This window comes from Oncorhynchus gorbuscha, linkage group LG13 (genome assembly GCF_021184085.1).
Source record: "Oncorhynchus gorbuscha isolate QuinsamMale2020 ecotype Even-year linkage group LG13, OgorEven_v1.0, whole genome shotgun sequence".
Classification (NCBI taxonomy): domain Eukaryota; kingdom Metazoa; phylum Chordata; class Actinopteri; order Salmoniformes; family Salmonidae; genus Oncorhynchus; species Oncorhynchus gorbuscha.
This window is the reverse complement of record NC_060185.1, coordinates 100,194,616-100,216,031: the sequence shown is the minus strand read 5'-3', so window position 1 is coordinate 100,216,031 and position 21,416 is coordinate 100,194,616. Positions and strand designations below refer to the sequence as shown.

General features: G+C 47.6%; 1 protein-coding gene across 3 annotated transcripts in view; it reads left to right on the top strand.

Annotated features, from left to right (window-relative positions):
- Window positions 1–288: 288 nt before the first annotated feature.
- The window catches only part of LOC123994222 (ectodysplasin-A-like), a 33,505-nt gene continuing 12,377 nt past the window's right edge, over window positions 289–21,416 (top strand). For 2 of the 3 annotated variants that reach the window (XM_046296759.1, XM_046296757.1), the window contains exons 1-4: window positions 289–765; window positions 7,303–7,543; window positions 17,809–17,850; window positions 18,549–18,734. In XM_046296759.1, the coding sequence (XP_046152715.1) occupies window positions 445–765; window positions 7,303–7,543; window positions 17,809–17,850; window positions 18,549–18,734 (790 nt within the window). In that variant the 5' untranslated portion in view covers window positions 289–444. The remainder of the gene's footprint in view (window positions 766–7,302; window positions 7,544–17,808; window positions 17,851–18,548; window positions 18,735–21,416) is intronic. The other variant, XM_046296758.1, reaches the window with a different exon arrangement.

The following is a 21,416-nucleotide window of genomic DNA, read 5'->3' as shown; positions in this document are numbered from 1 at the left end:
AGAGACCATTGTCCAGCAGATGTCGCTAAAGTCCTGTAGATACCAGAGCCATACCTGTTTCTTTAACTTTAGCGTTTGCCTTTATAGGATCAGTTCACACTCTCCACAACGCCAAACATTAACCATTGGTAGTAGGAAAAATGGCAAACTGATCACAGATCAGCCTCAGTCTCGGGGCTGGTGGCAGCATCCGGCAAACAACATGTGGGCGGAGTCAGAAAGGGGAACCACAACGTGAACCAATCAGATACTCCGAAGGCGTGGTCCTCAGTACTCCGACCTTTTGTGTCACTACGAGAGACGCGTGCAGTTTGCACTGACCGGAGATTGTAGTATCGTTGTTACTATGTTGGCATGAGGATCAAGTCTCGTGAGTAGCGGTGGAACCAACGTGCTGATTATGCCTAGATAAAGCAACGCAACTCCCTGACACTTTGTGTGATAATGGCATGCGATGATTCGATTGACGATTTTCCGGACAAAGTGTTGTTGACCGGATCACCGTCTTCATGCACGTGCATCAATACGTGCAAAACCCACAACAGAAGAAGTAGCAGCGTGAGCAACATCAGTGTGGTTTTCCTCGGCTTCTTTATTTTGTCTCTGTCTCTGCACGTTATCACGCTGCTGTGCTACCTGGATCTCCGGTCCGAAGTGAAGCGGGAGATTTCTCAGCGGAGAGGAGTGGACGAAAAGTTGACCCTCGGTGGAACGGATGTGACCGACCCGTTGATCCCCTCCGGTGCCCGGGCACAGGGTCACGAGGTAATCAAAACATAAGAGTGGTACAGAATCCATAGCAACCACACATGCACTCTTTCTCTCCCCAAACATGTGATATATCAGAACTGCTTATATTTACAATACTTAGTCATGAGCCTATTTCGTTTCCATTTTAGCATTTGAATCATTTTGGCCTAGCTCTGGATCAGACCAGGCATCTGAAGTCTACAGATCTGAAACGTAGTTTGGTTAAGTACGCAGCGATGCACTTGTGTTGTTTATTAACCTGTTCTCCGGTCACTGAGGTGTGTGAATGAGCCGGAATGCAGAGGGGAGGAGAGGTAGAACAGGAGAGGAGAGGAGGGGGATGGAGAGGGGAGGAGAGGTAGAACAGAGGGGAGGAGAGGTAGAACAGGAGAGGAGAGGAGGGGGATGGAGAGGGGAGGAGAGGTAGAACAGGAGAAGAGGGGGATGCAGAGGGGAGGAGAGGTAGAACAGGAGAGGAGGGGGATGGAGAGGAGAGAGGAGCAGGGGGATGCAGAGGGGAGGAGAGGTAGAACAGGAGAGGAGGGGGATGGAGAGGAGAGAGGAGCAGGGGGATGCAGAGGGGAGGAGAGGTAGAACAGAGGGGAGGAGGTAGGTAGAACAGGAGAGGAGAGGTAGAACAGGAGAGGAGAGGTAGAACAGGAGAGGAGAGGTAGAACAGGAGAGGAGAGGTAGAACAGGAGAGGAGAGGTAGAACAGGAGAGGAGAGGTAGAACAGGAGAGGAGAGGTAGAACAGGAGAGGAGAGGTAGAACAGGAGAGGGGAGGAGAGGTAGAACAGGAGAGGGAGGAGAGGTAGAACAGGAGAGGGGAGGAGAGGTAGAACAGGAGAGGGGAGGGGAGGAGAGGTAGAACAGGAGAGGAGAGGGGAGGAGAGGTAGAACAGGAGAGGAGAGGGGAGGAGAGTTAGAACAGGAGAGGAGAGGTAGAACAGGAGAGGAGAGGAGAGGTAGAACAGGAGAGGTAGAACAGGAGAGGAGAGGAGAGTTAGAACAGGAGAGGAGAGGGGAGGAGAGGCAGAGTTGGGTGGAAAGATGATGTGGTCATCGTGTAGCCAGCAGGTGCAGAGCCTCCGGCTGAATGTGTAGTCCTGCATTTATTGTCACATCTGATCTGTGTTAATTTTGTTCTGATGTTGCTCACCATTCCACAATACAACCCCTCCCCCCAGATCAGCACTCATAGACACGTTGAGGTCCAGGCTCGTGATCTGTGTTCATCCTGTTCCTACAGAGGGTGATGAATGCTGTGATCAGTCAGTCAGAGACTGTGGCTGTATGTTGCCCTGAGTGGAACAGGCTATGGGGCTTTCCCCCCATGAGGGCCCTGAGTGGAACAGGCTATGGGGCTTTCCCCCCATGAGGGCCCCGAGTGGAACAGGCTATGGGGCTTTCCCCCCATGAGGGCCCTGAGTGGAACAGGCTATGGGGCTTTCCCCCAATGAGGGCCCCGAGTGGAACAGGCTATGGGGCTTTCCCCCCATGAGCGCCCCGAGTGGAACAGGCTATGGGGCTTTACCTCCTGATGGCCCTGAGTGGAACAGGCTATGGGGCTTTCCCCCCATGAGCGCCCCGAGTGGAACAGGCTATGGGGCTTTACCTCCTGATGGCCCTGAGTGGAACAGGCTATGGGGCTTTCCCCCCATGAGGGCCCTGAGTGGAACAGGCCTTTTATGTCACCCAGCTGGTGATGCTGTCTCTGTGAGGACAGCGAGGTGCAGGCCATGATGAGACAGAGCACTGCAGCTGTACATATTCACGAGGCTGTACTGTTCCTCCAGATGTCTGTACGAAACACGACTGATTACTGAGGCCACAGTTTACATAGTGGTAGAAACAGGAGCATGTGTTGGAGGGATGGAGCGCAGCACACCACCAGTGTGTGTGTGTGTGTGCGTGTGTGTGTGTGCCATACCGCAGTACTTGTTAGCTTTCAGACACTTGCTCCAGCTTTGAAGATATATTTTCTCCCCTCCTGCTCAGATGAAAGGTTGTCCCTCTAGCACATACATTCCAAAACATTGTAATGCTGCATGCCTTAGGAGTTTACCACAGCATGCCTTAGGAGTTTACCACAGCATGCCTTAGGAGTTTACCACAGCATGCCTTAGGAGTTTACCACAGCATGCCTTAGGAGTTTACCACAGCATGCCTTAGGAGTTTACCACAGCATGCCTTAGTTAATGTAGGGCCAGTCAGGTAGCATGCCTTAGTTAATGTAGGGCCAGTCAGGTAGCATGCCTTAGGAGTTTACCACAACATGCCTTAGGAGTTTACCACAGCATGCCTTAGTTAATGAAGGCCAGTCAGGTAGCATGCCTTAGTTAATGTAGGGCCAGTCAGGTAGCATGCCTTAGTTAATGAAGGCCAGTCAGGTAGCATGTCTTAGTTAATGAAGGCCAGTCAGGTAGCATGCCTTAGTTAATGTAGGGCCAGTCAGGTAGCATGCCTTAGTTAATGTAGGGCCAGTCAGGTAGCATGCCTTAGTTAATGTAGGGCCAGTCAGGTAGCATGCCTTAGTTAATGTAGGGCCAGTCAGGTAGCATGTCTTAGTTAATGAAGGCCAGTCAGGTAGCATGCCTTAGTTAATGTAGGGCCAGCTGGGTAGCATGCCTTAGTTAATGTAGGGCCAGTCAGGTAGCATGCCTTAGTTAATGTAGGGCCAGCTGGGTAGCATGTCTTAGTTAATGTAGGGCCAGTCAGGTAGCATGCCTTAGTTAATGTAGGGCCAGCTGGGTAGCATGTCTTAGTTAATGAAGGCCAGTCAGGTAGCATGCCTTAGTTAATGAAGGCCAGTCAGGTAGCATGCCTTAGTTAATGTAGGGCCAGTCAGGTAGCATGCCTTAGTTAATGTAGGGCCAGCTGGGTAGCATGTCTTAGTTAATGAAGGCCAGTCAGGTAGCATGCCTTAGTTAATGAAGGCCAGTCAGGTAGCATGCCTTAGTTAATGTAGGGCCAGCTGGGTAGCATGTCTTAGTTAATGTAGGGCCAGTCGGGTAGCATGCCTTAGTTAATGTAGGACCAGTCAGGTAGCATGCCTTAGTTAATGTAGGGCCAGTCAGGTAGCATGTCTTAGTTAATGAAGGCCAGTCAGGTAGCATGCCTTAGTTAATGAAGGCCAGTCAGGTAGCATGCCTTAGTTAATGAAGGCCAGTCAGGTAGCATGCCTTAGTTAATGAAGGCCAGTCAGGTAGCATGCCTTAGTTAATGAAGGCCAGTCAGGTAGCATGCCTTAGTTAATGTAGGGCCAGTCAGGTAGCATGCCTTAGTTAATGTAGGGCCAGTCAGGTAGCATGCCTTAGTTAATGTAGGGCCAGTCAGGTAGCATGCCTTAGTTAATGTAGGGCCAGTCAGGTAGCATGCCTTAGTTAATGTAGGGCCAGTCAGGTAGCATGCCTTAGTTAATGTAGGGCCAGCTGGGTAGCATGTCTTAGTTAATGTAGGGCCAGTCAGGTAGCATGCCTTAGTTAATGTAGGGCCAGTCAGGTAGCATGTCTTAGTTAATGTAGGGCCAGTCAGGTAGCATGTCTTAGTTAATGAAGGCCAGTCAGGTAGCATGCCTTAGTTAATGTAGGGCCAGCTGGGTAGCATGCCTTAGGAGTTTACCACAGCATGCCTTAGTTAATGAAGGCCAGTCAGGTAGCATGTCTTAGTTAATGAAGGCCAGTCAGGTAGCATGCCTTAGTTAATGTAGGGCCAGTCAGGTAGCATGCCTTAGTTAATGTAGGGCCAGTCAGGTAGCATGTCTTAGTTAATGAAGGCCAGTCAGGTAGCATGCCTTAGTTAATGAAGGCCAGTCAGGTAGCATGTCTTAGTTAATGTAGGGCCAGTCAGGTAGCATGCCTTAGTTAATGTAGGGCCAGCTGGGTAGCATGTCTTAGTTAATGTAGGGCCAGTCAGGTAGCATGCCTTAGTTAATGTAGGGCCAGCTGGGTAGCATGTCTTAGTTAATGTAGGGCCAGTCAGGTAGCATGCCTTAGTTAATGTAGGGCCAGCTGGGTAGCATGTCTTAGTTAATGTAGGGCCAGTCAGGTAGCATGCCTTAGTTAATGTAGGGCCAGCTGGGTAGCATGTCTTAGTTAATGTAGGGCCAGTCAGGTAGCATGCCTTAGTTAATGTAGGGCCAGCTGGGTAGCATGTCTTAGTTAATGTAGGGCCAGTCAGGTAGCATGCCTTAGTTAATGTAGGGCCAGCTGGGTAGCATGTCTTAGTTAATGTAGGGCCAGTCAGGTAGCATGCCTTAGTTAATGTAGGGCCAGCTGGGTAGCATGTCTTAGTTAATGTAGGGCCAGTCAGGTAGCATGTCTTAGTTAATGTAGGGCCAGCTGGGTAGCATGCCTTAGTTAATGTAGGGCCAGTCAGGTAGCATGCCTTAGTTAATGTAGGGCCAGTCGGGTAGCATGTTTTAGTTAATGTAGGGCCAGCTGGGTAGCATGTTTTAGTTAATGTAGGGCCAGTCAGGTAGCATGTCTTAGTTAATGAAGGCCAGTCAGGTAGCATGCCTTAGTTCATGTAGGGCCAGCTGGGTAGCATGCCTTAGGAGTTTACCACAGCATGCCTTAGTTAATGAAGGCCAGTCAGGTAGCATGTCTTAGTTAATGAAGGCCAGTCAGGTAGCATGCCTTAGTTAATGTAGGGCCAGTCAGGTAGCATGCCTTAGTTAATGTAGGGCCAGTCAGGTAGCATGTCTTAGTTAATGAAGGCCAGTCAGGTAGCATGCCTTAGTTAATGAAGGCCAGTCAGGTAGCATGCCTTAGTTAATGAAGGCCAGTCAGGTAGCATGTCTTAGTTAATGTAGGGCCAGTCAGGTAGCATGCCTTAGTTAATGTAGGGCCAGCTGGGTAGCATGTCTTAGTTAATGTAGGGCCAGTCAGGTAGCATGCCTTAGTTAATGTAGGGCCAGCTGGGTAGCATGTCTTAGTTAATGTAGGGCCAGTCAGGTAGCATGCCTTAGTTAATGTAGGGCCAGCTGGGTAGCATGTCTTAGTTAATGTAGGGCCAGTCAGGTAGCATGCCTTAGTTAATGTAGGGCCAGCTGGGTAGCATGTCTTAGTTAATGTAGGGCCAGTCAGGTAGCATGCCTTAGTTAATGTAGGACCAGCTGGGTAGCATGTCTTAGTTAATGTAGGGCCAGTCAGGTAGCATGCCTTAGTTAATGTAGGGCCAGCTGGGTAGCATGTCTTAGTTAATGTAGGGCCAGTCAGGTAGCATGCCTTAGTTAATGTAGGGCCAGCTGGGTAGCATGTCTTAGTTAATGTAGGGCCAGTCAGGTAGCATGTCTTAGTTAATGTAGGGCCAGCTGGGTAGCATGCCTTAGTTAATGTAGGGCCAGTCAGGTAGCATGCCTTAGTTAATGTAGGGCCAGTCGGGTAGCATGTTTTAGTTAATGTAGGGCCAGCTGGGTAGCATGTTTTAGTTAATGTAGGGCCAGTCAGGTAGCATGCCTTAGTTAATGTAGGGCCAGTCGGGTAGCATGTTTTAGTTAATGTAGGGCCAGCTGGGTAGCATGTTTTAGTTAATGTAGGGCCAGTCAGGTAGCATGCCTTAGTTAATGTAGGGCCAGTCAGGTAGCATGCCTTAGTTAATGTAGGGCCAGCTGGGTAGTATGTCTTAGTTAATGTAGGGCCAGTCGGGTAGCATGTCTTAGAAAGTAAGATACAGTACTGTACTGTGTAATACAGGGCAGTACAATACTGACTGTACTCACTAAGTACTCTACTTCCTGTATATAGCCATGTTATTTTCTACTTCCTGTATATAGCTGTGTTATTTTCTACTTCCTGTATATAGCCGTGTTATTTTCTACTTCCTGTATATAGCCGTGTTATTTTCTACTTCCTGTATACAGCCGTGTTATTTTCTACTTCCTGTATACAGCCGTGTTATTTTCTACTTCCTGTATATAGCCGTGTTATTTTCTACTTCCTGTATATAGCCGTGTTATTTTCTACTTCCTGTATACAGCCGTGTTATTTTCTACTTCCTGTCTATAGCCGTGTTATTTTCTACTTCCTGAATATAGCCGTGTTATTTTCTACTTCCTGTCTATAGCCGTGTTATTTTCTACTTCCTGTATACAGCCGTGTTATTTTCTACTTCCTGTATACAGCCGTGTTATTTTCTACTTCCTGTCTATAGCCGTGTTATTTTCTACTTCCTGTCTACAGCCGTGTTATTTTCTACTTCCTGTATACAGCCGTGTTATTTTCTACTTCCTGTATACAGCCGTGTTATTTTTTTACTGATTTATTTTTATTTGTGTATTTATTCCTATTGTCATTTTTTCAATGTTTTATTTTTTATCTTTTCTTTAACTTTTGCGTTTTGGGGAAAGGACTCATAAGTAAATCATTTCACTGTTTTACACCCGTTGTCTACGAAGTGTGTGGCAAATACATTTTGATTTGATGACTTGATGTCATGGTAACATGACAACATGTTACTGAGTAAGGAAGTCTTCAAAAGACAGTCTACTTTGAACAGGGGTAGGCTTAAATATTGTTATCCTGAGCAGTGTTCTGATTCTGTTTTAACAGGAGAGGTTGCTCCACAGACAGCCGGGTGGCCACCCCACCAGACCCCCCACAGCCACAGGGGACAGCAGCAGTATTCACAGACAGCCGGATGGCCACACCACCAGACCCCCCACAGCCCCAGTGGACAGCAGCAGTATTCACAGACAGCCGGATGGCCACACCACCAGACCCCCCACAGCCCCAGGGGACAGCAGCAGTATTCACAGAGCCAAACGGAGCCCAAGGAAACAATCTGACTCAGGTATGGGCTTTAGCTCAACCAACTACACAGTGTTCATGTTTGAACTGTGTATTCCATCCTACACACAGACACGACAGACAGGGTCAGCTACAGAGCCTGTCCCCTGAAGCTAGCTAGACAGGGTCAGCTACAGAGCCTGTCCCCGAAGCTAGCTAGACAGGGTCAGCTACAGAGCCTGTCCCCCGAAGCTAGCTAGACAGGGTCAGCTACAGAGCCTGTCCCCTGAAGCTAGCTAGACAGGGTCAGCTACAGAGCCTGTCTCCTGAAGCTAACTTGACAGGCAGTCAGCTACAGAGCCTGTCCCCTGAAGCTAGCTAGACAGGGTCAGCTACAGAGCCTGTCTCATGAAGCTAGCTAGACAGGCAGGGTCAGCTACAGAGCCTGTCCCCTGAAGCTAGCTAGACAGGCAGGGTCAGCTACAGAGCCTGTCTCCTGAAGCTAACTTGACAGGCAGTCAGCTACAGAGCCTGTCTCCTGAAGCTAGCTAGACAGGCAGTCAGCTACAGAGCCTGTCCCCTGAAGCTAGCTAGACAGGCAGGGTCAGCAAAAGAGCCTGTCTCCTGAAGCTAGCTCGACAGGGTCAGCTACAGAGCCTGTCCCCTGAAGCTAGCTAGACAGGCAGTCAGCTACAGAGCCTGTCCCCTGAAGCTAGCTAGACAGGCAGTCAGCTACAGAGCCTGTCTCCTGAAGCTAGCTAGACAGGCAGTCAGCTACAGAGCCTGTCTCCTGAAGCTAGCTAGACAGGCAGGGTCAGCTACAGAACAACTCATCGTCTCTCTGTTTGAAGGTCAGTCGTCTCTCTGTTTGAAGGTCAGTCGTCTCTCTGTTTGAAGGTCAGTCGTCTCTCTGTTTGAAGGTCAGTCGTCTCTCTGTTTGAAGGTCAGTCGTCTCTCTGTTTGAAGGTCAGTCGTCTCTCTGTTTGAAGGTCAGTCGTCTCTCTGTTTGAAGGTCAACCGTCTCTCTGTTTGAAGGTCAGCCGTCTCTCTGTTCTGTAGCTGGAGATAATCCTCCTGCCAGCCTGATCATTGCGTTGCATGCCCTTCCCTCCTCGTCAATTTTCTGATTGTTGAATTAGGAAATTAGGGTCTGGCCCCGTTTTTGTGAATGGTCCAAGATAAACATGGACCTCACAGTAGTCAGCAGGGGGACATTACTCTCAGCCACAGCACCTGCCTTTAGTTAGATGTCTTCTTGGTTATTTATCTGTGTGGCCCAAAGGACACCCTTTTCCCTATGGGCCCTGGTCTAAAGTAGTGCACTATATAGGGAATAGGGCTCTGGTCTAAAGTAGTGTACTATATAGGGAATAGGGCTCTGGTCTAAAGTTGTGCACTATATAGGGAATAGGGTTCTGGTCTAAAGTAGGGAATAGGGCCCTGGTCTAAAGTAGGGAATAGGGCCCTGGTCTAAAGTAGTGTACTATATAGGGAATAGGGCCCTGGTCTAAAGTAGGGAATAGGGCCCTGGTCTAAAGTAGGGAATAGGGCCCTGGTCTAAAGTAGGGAATAGGGCCCTGGTCTAAAGTAGGGAATAGGGCCCTGGTCTAAAGTAGGGAATAGGGCCCTGGTCTAAAGTAGTGTACTATATAGGGAATAGGGCCCTGGTCTAAAGTATGGAATAGGGCCCTGGTCTAAAGTAGTGTACTATATAGGGAATATGGCCCTGGTCTAAAGTAGGGAATAGGGCCCTGGTCTAAAGTAGGGAATAGGGCCCTGGTCTAAAGTAGTGTACTATATAGGGAATAGGGCTCTGGTCTAAAGTGACTGTCCCACTGGATGTCATAAGGTGAATGCACCAATTTGTAAGTCGCTCTGGATAAGAGCGTCTGCTAAATGACTTAAATGTAAATGTCTTAAATGTAAAGTAGGGAATAGGGCCCTGGTCTAAAGTAGTGTACTATATAGGGAATAGGGCCCTGGTCTAAAGTAGGGAATAGGGCCCTGGTCTAAAGTAGGGAATAGGGCCCTGGTCTAAAGTAGGGCATAGGGCCCTGGTCTAAAGTAGGGAATAGGGCCCTGGTCTAAAGTAGTAGGTATTCAGGATCAGAGAATCTACATAATGTCCCCCTCTGATAATTTTTTTATTTTTTATTTTTTTATTTTATCTTTATTTAACCAGGCAAGTCAGTTAAGGACAAATTCTTATTTTCAATGACGGCCTGGGAACAGTGGGTTAACTGCCTGTTCAGGGGCAGAACGACAGATTTGTACCTTGTCAGCTCGGGGGTTTGAACCAACGCTCTAACCACTAGGCTACCCTGCCGCCCCGATCATTAGGTGATTACAGGACATTCCTTTAGACTGGTGATTACAGGACATTCCTTTAGACTGGTGATTACAGGACATTCCTTTAGACTGGTGATTACAGGACATTCCTTTAGACTGGTGATTACAGGACATTCCTTTAGACTGATTACAGGGAGCTGACTGATTACTTGGGGGAAGCCCAGTTACAGGGAGCTGACTGATTACTTGGGGGAAGTCCAGTTACAGGGAGCTGACTGATTACTTGGGGGAAGCCCAGTTACAGGGAGCTGACTGATTACTTGGGGGAAGCCCAGTTACAGGGAGCTGACTGATTACTTGGGGGAAGCCCAGTTATTGGGTTTAAATTAGCAGAAAAAGCTCACCTTTTGGACATTCATCATCAATCTGTAAAACTGAGAGACACTAACCTCTAACCTCTAACCACTAACCTCTAACCTCTAACCTCTAACCTCTAACCACTAACCTCTAACCACTAACCTCTAACCACTAACCACTAACCACTAACCTCTAACCTCTAACCACTAACCACTAACCACTAACCTCTAACCACTAACCACTAACCACTAACCTCTAACCACTAACCACTAACCTCTAACCACTAACCTCTAACCACTAACCTCTAACCTCTAACCACTAACTAACCTAACCACTAACTAACCACTAACCTCTAACCACTAACCACTAACCTCTAACCACTAACCACTAACCTCTAACCACTAACCACTAACCTCTAACCATTAACCACTAACCGCTAACCTCTATCCTCTAACCACTAACCTCTAACCACTAACCTCTTTCCTCTAACCACTAACCACTAACCACTAACCTCTAACCACTAACCTCTAACCACTAACCACTAACCCTAACCACTAACCACTAACCTCTAACCATTAACCACTAACCTCTCTCCTCTAACCACTAACCTCTAACCACTAACCACTAACCACTACCAGACCCCTGCTCTCCTTGCCCTCAACACACACTCAAATCCTTTTGTAGTCTCAGCCTCTGAGTGTGTGTGTGTGTGTGTGTGTGTGTGTGTGTGTGTGTGTGTGTGTGTGTGTGTGTGTGTGTGTGTGTGTGTGTGTGTGTGTGTGTGTGTGTGTACACACACGTGTTACTCCCGGAGACCGTCATCTTCAAAGACCCAAGGCTTGTTTTTATTTGCATAGCTCACATTCTAAACATCGAGAACAAAAGCTGTGACACTGAAGATGGAGGTTCTAAATCAGTGAAATGAATGAAACATCAATACGTCAACCCCCCCTTCCCCTGGTACGTCCTCTGAGACAGCCCCCCCCTCCCCCTGGTACGTCCTCTGAGACAGCCCCCCCCCCCCCCCCCCCCCCCCGGTACGTCCTCTGAGACAGCCCCCCCCCTTGGCACGTCCTCTGAGACAGCCCCCTGGCACGTCCTCTGAGACAGCCCCCCTGGCACGTCCTCTGAGACAGCCCCCTGGTACGTCCTCTGAGACAGCCCCCCTGGTACGTCCTCTGAGACAGCCCCCTGGTACGTCCTCTGAGACAGCCCCCTGGTACGTCCTCTGAGACAGCCCCCTGGTACGTCCTCTGAGACAGCCCCCTGGTACGTCCTCTGAGACAGCCCCCTGGTACGTCCTCTGAGACAGCCCCCTGGTACGTCCTCTGAGACAGCCCCCTGGTACGTCCTCTGAGACAGCCACCCCTGGTACGTCCTCTGAGACAGCCCCCCCCCGGCACGTCCTCTGAGACAGCCCCCCGGCACGTCCTCTGAGACAGCCCCCCCCCGGCACGTCCTCTGAGAGTGCCCCCCCTGGCACGTCCTCTGAGACAGCCCCCTGGCACGTCCTCTGAGACAGCCCCCCTGGTACGTCCTCTGAGACAGCCCCCCTGGCGCATCCTCTGAGACAGCCCCCCCCTTGTACGTCTGAGACAGCCCCCCAAACACACACACACACACACCCACCAACACTCAAACACACACACACACTCACCCACCAACACTCAAACACACACACACACCACACTCACCCACAACACACACACACACCCACAACACACACACACACACACACACACACCACACACACACACACACACACACACTCACCCACCAACACTCAAACACACACACACTCACTCACCAACACTCAAACACACACACACACACACACACACACACACACACACACACACACACACACACACACACACACACACACACACACACACACACACAAACACTCAAACACTCAAACACTCAAACACTCAAACACACACACACCCACCCACCAACACTCAAACACACACACACACACACACACACACACACACACACACACACACACACACACACACACACACACACACACACACACACACACACACACACACACACACACTCAAACGCGCACACACACAACACTCAAACACGCACACACACACCAACACTCAAACACACACACACACACACGCGCACGCGCACACGCACACACACGCACACACCCACCAACACTCAAACACAAGTACGGCTGGTGATGCCCTTCTACCATGTGTGAATTAATACACACACTTTCATCTAGCTACATTCCCCATCTGAGGCTAATTCTATGGACAGTGTTTTGGCAGGAAGATCTCTAATGATCCACTGCAGCCCTACACACACACACACACACACACGCAAACACACACACATACCGCAGACACACACACACCGCAAACACACACACACATACCGCAGACACACACACACACACCGCAGACACACACACACACACACACAGCCTGATCTGGTCTAAGAACGCTTCAGGCTGGAGGTGAAACCACACTTAGAAATTACTGGAATACACACACACACACACACTGCAAATACACACACACTGCAGATACACACACACCGCAGATACAAACACACCACAGATAGACACACACACACACCGCAGATACACACACACCACAGATAGACACACACACACACCACAGAGCGCAATACACACCACAGAGCACAATACACACACACCACAGATAGACACACACACACACCACAGACACACACACACCGCAAAGCGCAATACACACCACAGGGCTCAATGCACACACACACCGCAGACACACACACCCTGCAGACACACACACACACCACAGACACACACACACACCGCAGAAACACACACACCACAGACACACACACACACCACAGACACACACACACACACCACAGATAGACACACACACACATACCACAGATAGACACACACACCACAGACACACACACACCACAGACACACACACACCGCAGATAGACACACACACACACACACCACAGATAGACACACACACACCACAGACACACACACACCGCAGAAACACAGATAGACACACACACACACACACCACAGATAGACACACACACACACCACAGATACACACACACCACAGACACACACACACACCGCAGATACACACACCACCACAGATACACACACACACACACACACACACACACACACACACACACACACACACACACACACACACACACACACACACACACACACACACACACACACACACACACACACCACAGCTACACACACCACCACAGATACACACACACACCACAGATAGACACACACACACACCACAGACACACACACACCGCAGATACACACACACCACACATAGACACACACACACACCACAGATACACACACACACACACATCACAGATACACACACACCACAGACACACACACACACCACAGATACACACACACACCACAGACACACACACACACCGTAGATACACACACACACACAAACCACAGATACACACACACACCACACATAGACACACACACACACCACACATAGACACACACACACACCACAGATACACACACACACACACACCACACATAGACACACACACCACAGATACACACACACACACCACATAGACACACACACACACACCACACATAGACACACACACCACACACACACACACCACAGATACACACACACACATACCACACATAGACACACATAGACACACACACCACACATAGACACACACACACACACACCACAGATAAACACACACACACCACACATAGACACACACACACCACACATAGACACACACACACCACAGATAAACACACACACACACCACAGATAAACACACACACACACCACAGAGACACACACCACCACAGACACACACACACCGCAGACACACACACACACACCACACATAGACACACACACACCACAGATACACACACACACACACCACACATAGACACACACACACACACCACAGATAAACACACACACCACACATAGACACACACACCACACATAGACAGACACACACACCACACATAGACAGACACACACACCACAGGAAAACACACACACACACCACAAATAGACACACACACCACAGATACACACACACACCACACATAGACACACACACACACACACCACAGATAAACACACACACACACCACACATAGACACACACACACACACACACACACACCACAGATAGACACACACACACACACACACACACACCACCACAGATACACACACACACCACAGATAGACACACACACACACCACAGACACACACACACTGCAGATACACACACACCACACATAGACACACACATTCACCACAGATAGACACACACACACATCACAGATACACACACACCACAGGTTGTTGTATTCACCGCAGATGACACACACACCACAGATTCAGGGAGGTAGACCACAGACACACACAGGGAGGTACACATAGTACACACACTGTACACAGGGAGGTAGACACACACACCACAGATAGACACACACACACACACACACACCACAGCTACACACACCACCACAGATACAGGGACACACACCACAGATAGACACACACACACACCACAGACACACACACAGTGTTACAGATACAGGTTGTAGTGTTACTGTACCACACATAGACACACACACACACCACAGATAGACACACACACACACAGGAGGTCACAGATACAGGGAGGTACAGACACACACACACAGGTAGACACACAGTATTCCGCAGATACACACACACACCACAGATACAGGGACACCACAGGTTGTTGTACACAGGGAGATAGACACACATTCACAAACCACAGATACACACATTCAGGGACCACACATAGACACACACACACACCACACATAGACACACACACACACCACAGATTGTTGTACACAGGGACACCACACATAGACACACACACCACAGATACACACACAGGTACCAGGTTAGACAGGGACAGGTTGTAGTGTTACTGTATTCACATAGAGGTTGTTGTACACACACACACACCACAGGTTGTTGTACACAGGGAGGTACACATAGACACACACACTGTATTCAGGGAGGTACCACAGATACACACACACACATTCACACATAGACACACATAGACTGTATTCACCACACATAGACACACACACACACACACACCACAGATAAACACACACACACACACCACACATAGACACACACACACCACACATAGACACATCAAATCAAATCAAATCAAATTTATTTATATATTCAGGGACATCAGCTGATATCTCAAAGTGCTGTACAGAAACCCAGTTGTAAAACCCCAAACAGCAAACAATGCAGGTGTAAAAGCACTGTGGCTAGGAAAAACTCCCTAGAAAGGCCAAAACCAGGAAGAAACCTAGAGAGTTGTATTCAGGGGTGGCCAGTCCTGTTCTGGCTGTGCAGGGGTAGAGATTATAACAGAACATGACCAAGATGTTCAAATGTTACTAAATGACCAGCATGGTCAAATAATAATAAGGCAGAACAGTTGAAACTGGAGCAGCAGCACAGTCAGATGGACTGGGGACAGCAAGGTTGCCATCATGTCAGGTAGTCCTGGGGCACGGTCCTAGGGCTCAGGTTACTGAGAGAGAGAAAGAAAGAGAGAATTAGAGAGAGCATATGTGTATGACACATACACAGGTAGACACCACAGATAAACACACACACACACCACAGATAAACACACACACACACCACAGAGACACACACCACCACAGACACTGTACACAGGCAGATACACACACACACACACCACACATAGACACACACACACCACAGTTACACACACAGGGAGGTACACATAGTGTTACACACACACCACAGATAAACACACACACCACACATAGACACACACACCACACATAGACAGGACACCACAGGAAAACACACACACTGTACACATAGACACACACACCACAGTATACAGGGACACACACCACACATAGTATTCAGGGACACACACCACAGATAAACACAGGGAGGTACACATAGTTTGTATTCAGGGACCACAGGTTGTTGTACCACAGATAGAGGTTGTTGTATTCAGGGACACCACACATAGTTGTATTCACACAGGTACACATAGACACACACACACACACACCACAGATAAACACACACACACACACCACACATAGACACACACACACCACAGATACACACACCACAGATAAACACACACACCACATAGACATAGACACACACACATACACACACTGACATACCGCGACACATACCCCATGTTCTGCTTATTAATGTTGAGGTTGTAGTGTTACTGTATTGAGGGAGGTAGAGGTTGTAGTGTTACTGTATTGAGGGAGGTAGAGGTTGTAGTATTACTGTATTGAGGGAGGTAGAGGTTGTAGTGTTACTGTATTCAGGGAGGTAGAGGTTGTAGTGTTACTGTATTCAGGGAGGTAGAGGTTGTTGTATTCAGGGAGGTAGAGGTTGTAGTGTTACTGTATTGAGGGAGGTAGAGGTTGTAGTGTTACTGTATTGAGGGAAGTAGAGGTTGTAGTGTTACTGTATTCAAGGAGGTAGAGGTTGTAGTGTTACTGTATTCAGGGAGGTATAGGTTGTAGTGTTACTGTATTCAGGGAGGTAGAGGTTGTAGTGTTACTGTATTCAGGGAGGTAGAGGTTGTAGTGTTACTGTATTCAGGGAGGTAGAGGTTGTTGTATTCAGGGAGGTAGAGGTTGTAGTGTTACTGTATTCAGGGAGGTAGAGGTTGTTATATTGAGGGAGGTAGAGGTTGTAGTGTTACTGTATTCAGGGAGGTAGAGGTTGTTGTATTCAGGGAGGTAGAGGTTGTTGTATTCAGGGAGGTAGAGGTTGTTGTATTCAGGGAGGTAGAGGTTGTTGTATTCAGGGAAGTAGAGGTTGTAGTGTTACTGTATTCAGGGAGGTAGAGGTTGTAGTGTTACTGTATTCAGGGAAGTAGAGGTTGTAGTGTTACTGTATTCAGGGAGGTAGAGGTTGTAGTGTTACTGTATTCAGGGAAGTAGAGGTTGTAGTGTTACTGTATTCAGAGAAGTAGAGGTTGTAGTGTTACTGTATTCAGGGAAGTAGAGGTTGTAGTGTTACTGTATTCAGGGAAGTAGAGGTTGTAGTGTTACTGTATTCAGGGAGGTAGAGGTTGTAGTGTTACTGTATTGAGGGAGGTAGAGGTTGTAGTGTTACTGTATTCAGGGAGGTAGAGGTTGTAGTGTTACTGTATTCAGGGAGGTAGAGGTTGTAGTGTTACTGTATTCAGGGAGGTAGAGGTTGTAGTGTTACTGTATTCAGGGAGGTAGAGGTTGTTGTATTAGTGTTGTTGTATTCAGGGAGGTAGAGGTTGTTGTATTCAGGGAGGTGTTGTTGTATTCAGGGAGGTAGAGGTTGTATTCAGGGAGTGTTACTGTATTCAGGGAGGTAGAGGTTGTAGTGTTACTGTATTCAGGGATGTAGAGGTTGTAGTGTTACTGTATTCAGGGAGGTAGAGGTTGTTGTATTCAGGGAGGTAGAGGTTGTAGTGTTACTGTATTCAGGGAGGTAGAGGTTGTTGTATTGTTGTTGTAGATATCTGATACCTGGTGTTCAGTCCACCTTCAAGACTAGATTAAACACTTGTTTCTGTTTGTCTTTCAGAATCAACTGGGAAACGGAAAGAAACAGAAAGAAGAAAGAAAGGTGATTTCCTGTAATGTTTCCTCCTCTGAGCCTCCTGTAATGTTTCCTCCTCTGAGTCTCCTGTAATGTTTAAACCTTGAGTTCCTGTTTGTCTTTCAGAATCCTCTGAGTCTCCTGTAATGTTTCCTCCTATGAGGTTATTTCCTGTAATGTTTCCTCCTCTGAGTCTCTTGTAATGTTTCCTCCTCTGAGTCTCTTGTAATGTTTCCTCCTCTGAGTCTCTTGTAATGTTTCCTCCTCTGAGTCTCTTGTAATGTTTCCTCCTCTGAGTCTCTTGTAATGTTTCCTCCTCTGAGTCTCCTGAAATATTTCCTCCTCTGAGTCTCTTGTAATGTTTCCTCCTCTGGGTCTCTTGTAATGTTTCCTCCTCTGAGTCTCTTGTAATGTTTCCTCCTCTGAGTCTCCTGTAATGTTTCCTCCTCTGAGCCTCCAGAAATATTTCCTCCTATGAGCCTCCTGTAATGTTTCCTCCTCTGTGTCTCCTGTAATGTTTCCTCCTATGAGCCTCCTGTAAAGCAGGGTTCATGGTGCCCAGATAAAGTTCATGGACTTAATGAGACTCAGACTACCTGTTTTGTTGAAACTCTGCCTTAGTTGAGCTGTAGACATTACATTATAGACTTTAGGCACCAGATATCCTTTCGTATAACAATAGAAATGATACTCATTATGTATTTCTGTGTGTCCATGTGCCCCAGGAAGGAAGAGGTCTCCTCCTGGAGCTCAGGGCTCCCCCGGTCCACCTGGTTCCCCAGGCCCCCAGGGGCCTCCAGGTATTCCTGGTATCCCTGGTATTCCTGGTAGCAACGCGGTGGGCCTCGCTGGACCTCCTGGTACCCCAGGGCCCCAGGGGCCCCCCGGGCTGACGGGACCGGCAGGTAAGGGTGAGATAATAGATCTAGACAGCATATTGGTCACTCATATTATGACTGTGTCCCAAATGGCACCCTATTCCCTATAGCAGCCCTACTCCAGTCCTCCAGTACTACCAGCAGTACAGTTTGTTGTAGCCCTCGACAAACACACCTTATTCCCTATAGCAGCCCTACTCCAGTCCTCCAGTACTACCAGCAGTACAGGTTGTTGTAGCCCTCGACAAACACACCTTATTCTACTTGCTAACTAATCATCAGGCCTTCAATGAGGTGAGTTTATCCAGGGCTACAATACAAAAAAGTGTACTGTTGTTGAAGAGGAAAAGGAAATACAACCCTGACCCAAAGAAGCATCAGCATTGTTCTGACCGGACTTCCTGTGGAGGGTCGGAACCCAGAGAAGCATCGGCATTGTTCTGACCGGACTTCCTGTGGAGGGTCGGAACCCAGAGAAGCATCAGCATTGTTCTGACCGGACTTCCTGTGGCGTGTCGGAACCCAGAGAAGCATCGGCATTGTTCTGACCGGACTTCCTGTGGAGGGTCGGAACCCAGAGAAGCATCGGCATTGTTCTGACCGGACTTCCTGTGGAGGGTCGGAACCCAGAGAAGCAGCGGCATTGTTCTGACCGGACTTCCTGTGGAGGGTCAGAAACTAAATCACAGTCAGCATGATTTTAATAGCGGCTGAGAGCATTCACAGCCGACCGCTCAGACTGGTGAGGGCATACCAGCCAACGTTTTTTAGCATTTCTTTAGGCTATGCAATTGTGTGAGAAAACAGAGTGATGGCCTCTATTAAAAAAAGGAGGATCCTATCAGCTTTCTATAGACTAGACCTACTATATTTATTTCTCAACTTTCCTAATATTCAGCACATTGCTACTCTTTACAACAGGAGTATAGCCTACCTGACTGGCATGAGAATGAACCATGGGAAAAGCGTCCTCCATTCGCTATTTAACCCTCCTGTTGTGTTCCGTTCGAAAAGGACAGATTTACTGAAGTTTTCTCTCTGAGAAATGTAGTTAATTTAAATTGTCATAAGTCCATGACTTTGTCCACACAGGGCATATGAACACAAAAAATACATTTAGATCATTTTCATAAAATTGTAGGTGTTTTATTTAACTTTTGTACTCCTGTGGTGTTCCTAGTCATGTGAAAAAATGGGTGAGACTACAATTAGTGTATAAAATTGAGTTCAGGCACATTCCCATTCATCAGATGGACACAGTTCTTCTCCCAAACCCACACATGCATGTGTGTTTGAGCACACACACACACCTCACTCCCCTTCTTGGCTTCCATGGTAACCCCGACAGGAACCTTTCCCCAATAGAATCTTTCCCCCACGGGAACCAAACCTGTTGAGATTCTCACAAACAATCACAACATTGTTTCAATAATATATAGATCTTTTCTCCAGTTCTGGTATATACTGTATGTGAGGCTCTTGGTCACAATTCATTCTGTGGCAACACAATGACCAAACGATAAACTGTATGTGAGGCTCTTGGTCACAATTCATTCTGTGGCAACACAATGACCAAACGATAAACTGTATGTGAGGCTCTTGGTCACAATTCATTCTGTGGCAACACAATGACCAAACGATAAACTGTACGTGAGGCTCTTGGTCACAATTCATTCTGTGGCAACACAATGACCAAACGATAAACTGTATGTGAGGCTCTTGGTCACAATTCATTCTGGGGCAACACAATGACCAAACGATAAACTGTATGTGAGGCTCTTGGTCACAATTCATTCTGGGGCAACACAATGACCAAACGATAAACTGTATGTGAGGCTCTTGGTCACAATTCATTCTGTGGCAACACAATGACCAAACGATAAACTGTACGTGAGGCTCTTGGTCACAATTCATTCTGTGGCAACACAATGACCAAACGATAAACTGCATGTGAGGCTCTTGGTCACAATTCATTCTGTGGCAACACAATGACCAAACGATAAACTGTATGTGAGGCTCTTGATCACAATTCATTCTGTGGCAACACAATGACCAAACGATAAACTGCACGTGAGGCTCTTGGTCATAATTCATTTGTGGTCAACACAATGACCAAACGATAAACTGTATGTGAGGCTAATCTTGGTCACAATGTCATTCTGGGCAACTAAAGTTGATCAAAACGATAAACTGTTGTGTGGTCTCATTTGAATCAGAGACTGATCATTCTGCCTGGCAACAAAATGACCAAAGCAGATAAACTTTTCATGCAGGCTCTTTTCAAATAATCATTTCTCATGGCAACTTACAATGATTAAAAACGATATACTGTATGCCCAGGCTCTTGGTCACAATTCATTAATGACTGGCTAAAACAACATATTTACAAACGATAAACTGTATTTGAGGCTCTTGGTCACGATTCATTCTGTGCATTCACAATGACAAAGATAAACTGTACGTGAGGCATCTAAAACTTCATTCTGTGGCAACACAATGACCAAACGATAAACTGTATTGTGAGGCTCTTGGTCACAATTCATTCTGTGGCAACACAATGACCAAACGATAAACTGTATGTGAGGCTTTGATCACAATTCATTCTGTGGCAACACAATGACCAAACGATAAACTGTATGTGAGGCTCTTGGTCACAATTCATTCTGCAACACAATGACCGTGGGGGCAACACAATGAGGCCAAACGATAAACTGT